Source organism: Citrus clementina, unplaced genomic scaffold (assembly GCF_000493195.1).
Source record: "Citrus clementina cultivar Clemenules unplaced genomic scaffold, Citrus_clementina_v1.0 scaffold_6, whole genome shotgun sequence".
NCBI classification, from domain to species: domain Eukaryota; kingdom Viridiplantae; phylum Streptophyta; class Magnoliopsida; order Sapindales; family Rutaceae; genus Citrus; species Citrus x clementina.
The window spans coordinates 17,914,541-17,919,814 of record NW_006262139.1 but is presented as its reverse complement, the minus strand read 5'-3'; the positions used below and the strand labels follow the sequence as shown (position 1 = coordinate 17,919,814).

The window sequence follows — 5,274 nt, the reverse complement described above, 5'->3', positions numbered from 1 at the left end:
TTTTATTGATATTACACTGTAAAAATTTTACTTTCTAACTATATAGGGAGATTCAAACCCTCGACCTCAATAATGAGGTAATGAAGTGTCAACAACTAAATCATTAAGGTCGAGGATTTGAGTCTTCCGATGTAGCCGTGTGAATAATATTTCTTTTAATTTAAAGATAGGTTTTCCATTTGTTTATGGAGTAATTTTTTAAATTGGGCTTCTCGACCGGCTTCTAATTGCATTATTAATATACAAGACGTAATCGACCTAGTCAAATCCTCTCTATAGGGCGGAGACAGGCACAAGGGCATGTTTGGTCGTTAATTTCAAGGTAGTATAATATTAAAGGATAATTATTATTTTTAACTCTTCTTTGTTTAACAATTAACAAAACGTACTTATCTGATCTCCTCTAGATTTTCAATCTTACGCAATCACAGTATATGAAAATAAATATAATTTATTTATAAATAATACTTCCAACTCGGGATGTCAATACTCAAGAAAGTAAACGGCTCGACTTATAAATTTATAACAATATTTACCTCCGTAGAGACAGCACACACAGAGAGAGAAAGAGAAAGAGAAAGAGAAAGATGGAGATGGATAGTGTTGTAATAAAGCTATGCTGGTCTGTGTTGCTGATTGTTTCATGTAGCAGCATCTTGTTGAAGTTGATAAAGAAGTGGCTGCTGAAACCCAATAGAATTCGCTCAATGCTTTCCAAGCAAGGCGTTGGAGGTCCAAAGCCGTCTCTCTTTTTCGGAAATGTTAAAGACATACAAAAGATCGAATCATTATTGAATCCTCTTTCATCGCCATCATCATCATCAGGCCCTGTCTCTCATCAAGACTGGGTTCTTTCCATCTTCCCTCATCTCCAAAAATGGACTCGCGATTATGGTAATTATTTTGTTTACGCTTTATTTATATAATATATCTCTTTCATATATTTATATGACGTAAGTTTGGAGCCAGCGGAAGCTGCATATGCTTGATTGTTTGTTGTTATTCTCTTTCTGTTTTAATCTTGTTTCTTCTTCATCAGTTCATATTGTTATCCGTGCAAGCATGTGATTGTTTAAAATTTATTTTATCCTATCATAGGAAGTTAAAATTAGATATTTACAGATATTAACTTAAAATAAATTCTATTATATGAAACACCGATCCCTTATTTATCTACTTTATTCTAATATATACAATTTTAGTGAATTATATAGTTAATTCGAGTCCCAACACAAAGACTGAGAGTTCTTACCTCCAGGCCAAAGACCATGGTAAGGTAGACTTTAGATGCATAAAATTATGCAAAATAGACATTTGGCAAGGGCATGTGACATTTATGCTGAGTTTACTTTTTGGATTGGAGTGAGAATCCTAAGGAGTGGGAATCCTTGGATTAGAAGTGTGGAGTGGGAGTGGGAGTGGGAGTGTTTACTTAGACTAAATGAAAGTATGGATTGTCAATCAGAATCCCAATTATTTGTTTACTTTGTCTTGGAGTGGGAGTAAATTGTTTTAAATTACAATTTTATCCTTATGTACAGAATTATAATTTGTAATTAAAAAATTAATAAAAAATATATTTGGAAAATAAAATAAATATTTTATTATATTTATAAATTAATAATAATTAATAATATTCTTAATTATGTAAATCATAATTTTTTATTAATTTTAATTTAAATTATTTGAATAAAAATTATTAATAATAGCAACACAAATAAAATATTATTATTGATAATATAGTACAAAATTAATATTTTTTTAAAATAAAATATTTATTATTATTAAATAAATAATTAATTAATATTTATTAAAATTAATGTTTAATATTATTAATTTAAATATAATATTTATTTATTTTTATTTTATTAAATTTAATAAAATAAATATGAGATAATTATTATTTATTTTATTAAATATTATTTATTTAAATTACAAGGATAAAATGGGAAGAGGGGGGAGTGGATTCCCACTCCCACCTCCCCTCATGGGAGTGGGAATCCCACTCCCCACTCCCCACTCCAAAATTGAGTGGGACCCACGAATTCCTACTCCCACTCCCCTCTTTTTTAAGGTAAGCAAACACTAGAGTGAGAGGAATCCACACTCCACACTCCCACTCCAAAAAATAAAGACTGCCTTAGAGTTTAGACAGCCCATTCATGTCTAATTTGAGTGGCATCTTGTACCAACAATATTGATGATGCATGCATAAACGATAATGGGGTCGCATTCGTTTGGCGTAACATCCAACCGCGTGGTAAGGCGACAATATCATAAATTATTAGGGCGTGACTTGCGATAATATTAAATGCTCATGTGTCATCCACTTATGATTCATCTAAGCAAACGACCAGGAGCAATGTATTAAGCTATCACTTTTATATTTTAGTTAAGCTTATGATTACGTGCTTTCAAATTTAATTAGCTTATTAATCTGGTATATAAGCCAAGCATATACCTATAATAATTAGGTACACAGATATTTACATAATCTATTAAGTAGATGTCTCTTCTCCACTCGCATTTCGCAAGGGAGAAATACTTACAAATAAACTCTACATAATCATACATAACAATCATGCATAATACTTAATTGAGAGAGTTTTGAGTCCATGGGGATTCTAACCCTTACCTTCACAATCCTTCTTAATTGTGAGAGTAGAAGTTCACTGCTGGGCCAAAAGACTCATTGCCTTAATAATTACCATTCTTATTGTTAAATGAGAGAGCACTTTTTATTAGTACTATGAAGACTCCTAAACATATTACCAACATAACAATTAACACAGTCTAATTATAATTTTAACACTGTATTGAATTGGCGTACAGGTGGAATTTACATGTTCTCAACGGGAAGCCAACAACACCTGTTCGTGAACAGACCAGAGTTAATAAAGGAACTGAAGATGCACAAGTCATTGGATTTAGGTACACCTGGGTATCTCAGCAAGGCACTTGAGCCCATGCTTGGCAGTGGCATCATAAAAGCAAATGGACAACAATGGGCTCATCAGAGGAGACTTATTGCTCCAGAGTTCTTTCCCCACAAGGTTAAGGTACTTGTTATACAAATTTAATGCAAGCTAGTTTAAGCACCGGTTATTGGCACTTTGGCATTCACAGATGGTCAAATAATATAAGTTGAATTGTATTCTAGGGCATGATTGGACTAATGGAAGGATGTACCATGTCAATGATTAGTAAATGGCAGAGCCTGTTAACAGAAAGCAAAGGAGGAGTTCTGGACTTGTTAATTGATCAAGATTTGAGAAGCCTTTCGGCTGATATCATCTCTAGAGCTTGTTTTGGTAGCTCTTATGCACAAGGAAAAAGTATTTTTTTAAAGTTGAGGGCCATGCAAGAGGTCATGTCCAAACCCAATTTACTTTTCGGACTTCCCAACATCAGGTAAACATTTATAGTAGTTTTTCATACTGACTTTTGCTCTTTTTAAAATGCGAATTTAAAAGGAATCTATAATCTGCTTGTGCAGATGGCTTCCTACACAAAGTAACAGAGAAATACGGAGGTTGAAGAAAGAGGTGGAGGATTTGATACTCAAAGTGGTCAAAGATCGTCAAGAAGAGAGCCTGAAGGATGGCAAAAATTCCAAGGACTTACTACAGATGATACTTGAAAGTGCTGATGCGGATAATGAATTGCACCAGTATATACACAAAACAGACCGGTTTATAGTGGACAATTGCAAAAACATCTACTTTGCTGGCTACGAAACAACAGCTCTTTCAGCCTCCTGGACGTTGATGCTTCTTGCATTGCATCCTGAATGGCAAGAACGCGTTCGAGCAGAGGCTATAGAGATGTTAGGTGATTGTACTGATCAGCCTCATTGCTCGCTAGACGTGGATACAATTAACCAGTTGAAAATGGTACTCGAACTGTCATAATCTTTACTTGCTTCATCTACATGCTTGCATTAATTATAAAATTAACTTTTTACATTTTATTGGATGTGTGGCGCTTAGCGTTAGCTAACGCCTGTCCCCGAGAGTCAGGATGGAGTGAGGTGAGACTTGTCTTGAAAATTCTAGAGAAATCCTGCGGCAGATGTTTAATTAGTGTCTGATTGCTTGCTTTCAGTTTTCTTCAATCCATAACATTCTTCACTTTTAATGTACAGCTGACGATGGTGGTTCAAGAAAGCATGCGGCTTTATCCACCGTCAGTGGTGATGGCAAGGGAAGCATTTGCAGATATTAAGCTGGGAGATTTTGTGGTGCCGAAAGGCCTGCACATATGGAGTTTGATTCCTGCATTGCATCGTGATCCTGAGAACTGGGGTGCTGATTCCAATGAATTTAAGCCCGAGAGATTTGCAAATGGGATCTCTGAAGCCTGCAAGTATCCACAAACATATATTCCATTTGGCACGGGGACTCGATTGTGCGTGGGACAAAACTTCGCCATGCTAGAACTCAAAATAATGCTCTCTCTACTTCTTTCCAGGTTCTCTTTTTCACTATCCCCGAATTATATCCACTCTCCAGTGTTTAAAATGTTATTGATTCCGAAGCATGGGATGAGACTCCTTGTAAAAAGAGTATAAATGGAATCACTTGGCAGCTGTATGTACAACGCTGAAAGATTAAACAGCTGTACGTATGACAATATATTAAATTCAGTACTCGTTTAACTTACTATCATATCTTCCGCATAAGAAAGATAGGTCGGAAACTTTTGAAGTAAGGTAACGATCTGTTTTTTATTTTAATTTTTTTTATCAGAAATCTGAATTGATCAAAATATAAATAATTTTGACCATAATATTCTGGAAGTTTAATTGTGTTAAAAATCTTATAAAACTTTAATACCCACTATTTTTATTTAGTTTTAAATGTTATAATTGTCCACAACAAATCACAATTTTAATATCTAATATAATTTAACATTTGCTCTTGATTTGTTCCGACTTAATTATTGTGTTGTATATGGAGCATTTATAAAGTGCTCACGCCACCATTAAAAAAGTTAATTTTGAATCTAAATTCAATTTTTATTCGTAATAATTTTGTATTAGACTATTAATTTGTTCACGATAGTTTATAAAAGAAGTTTGTATCCCGTGCATACTGCGTTCCTTACTAATTTAATTTTTTTTTAATCCAAACGATAACGATCCAGGATGCCTAATTATAATTTACAACAGTCCTAATCCTAATTTGTACAGGACAATGAATACAATACCAAATTAGTAATCATATTCTTGTTGGGAAAGAATTTCCAAAAACTCAAAATCCGTCTCGGATTTTG

The 5,274-nt window shown here is 33.7% G+C and overlaps 1 protein-coding gene across 1 annotated transcript; it reads left to right on the top strand.

The window, feature by feature from the left end:
- Positions 1-513: 513 nt before the first annotated feature.
- On the top strand, positions 514-4,634 carry LOC18039876 (cytochrome P450 714A1). The gene is made up of 5 exons (XM_006429592.2): positions 514-894; positions 2,833-3,059; positions 3,161-3,411; positions 3,497-3,893; positions 4,145-4,634. The coding sequence occupies exons 1-5, from the start codon at positions 588-590 to the stop codon at positions 4,568-4,570; spliced, it is 1,608 nt and encodes a 535-aa protein (XP_006429655.1). The 5' UTR covers positions 514-587; the 3' UTR covers positions 4,571-4,634.
- The last annotated feature ends 640 nt before the right edge of the window (positions 4,635-5,274 follow it).

What these genes read in the sequence shown, in the direction of transcription:
- LOC18039876 (XM_006429592.2), top strand. Translation starts at nt 588, where the DNA reads ATGGAGATGGATAGTGTTGTAATAAAGCTATGCTGGTCTGTGTTGCTG. An exon ending in TTCGGACTTCCCAACATCAG is followed by an intron (nt 3,412 to 3,496) that starts GTAAACATTTAT and finishes CTGCTTGTGCAG; the next exon opens with ATGGCTTCCTACACAAAGTA. An exon ending in CAATTAACCAGTTGAAAATG is followed by an intron (nt 3,894 to 4,144) that starts GTACTCGAACTG and finishes TTTAATGTACAG; the next exon opens with CTGACGATGGTGGTTCAAGA.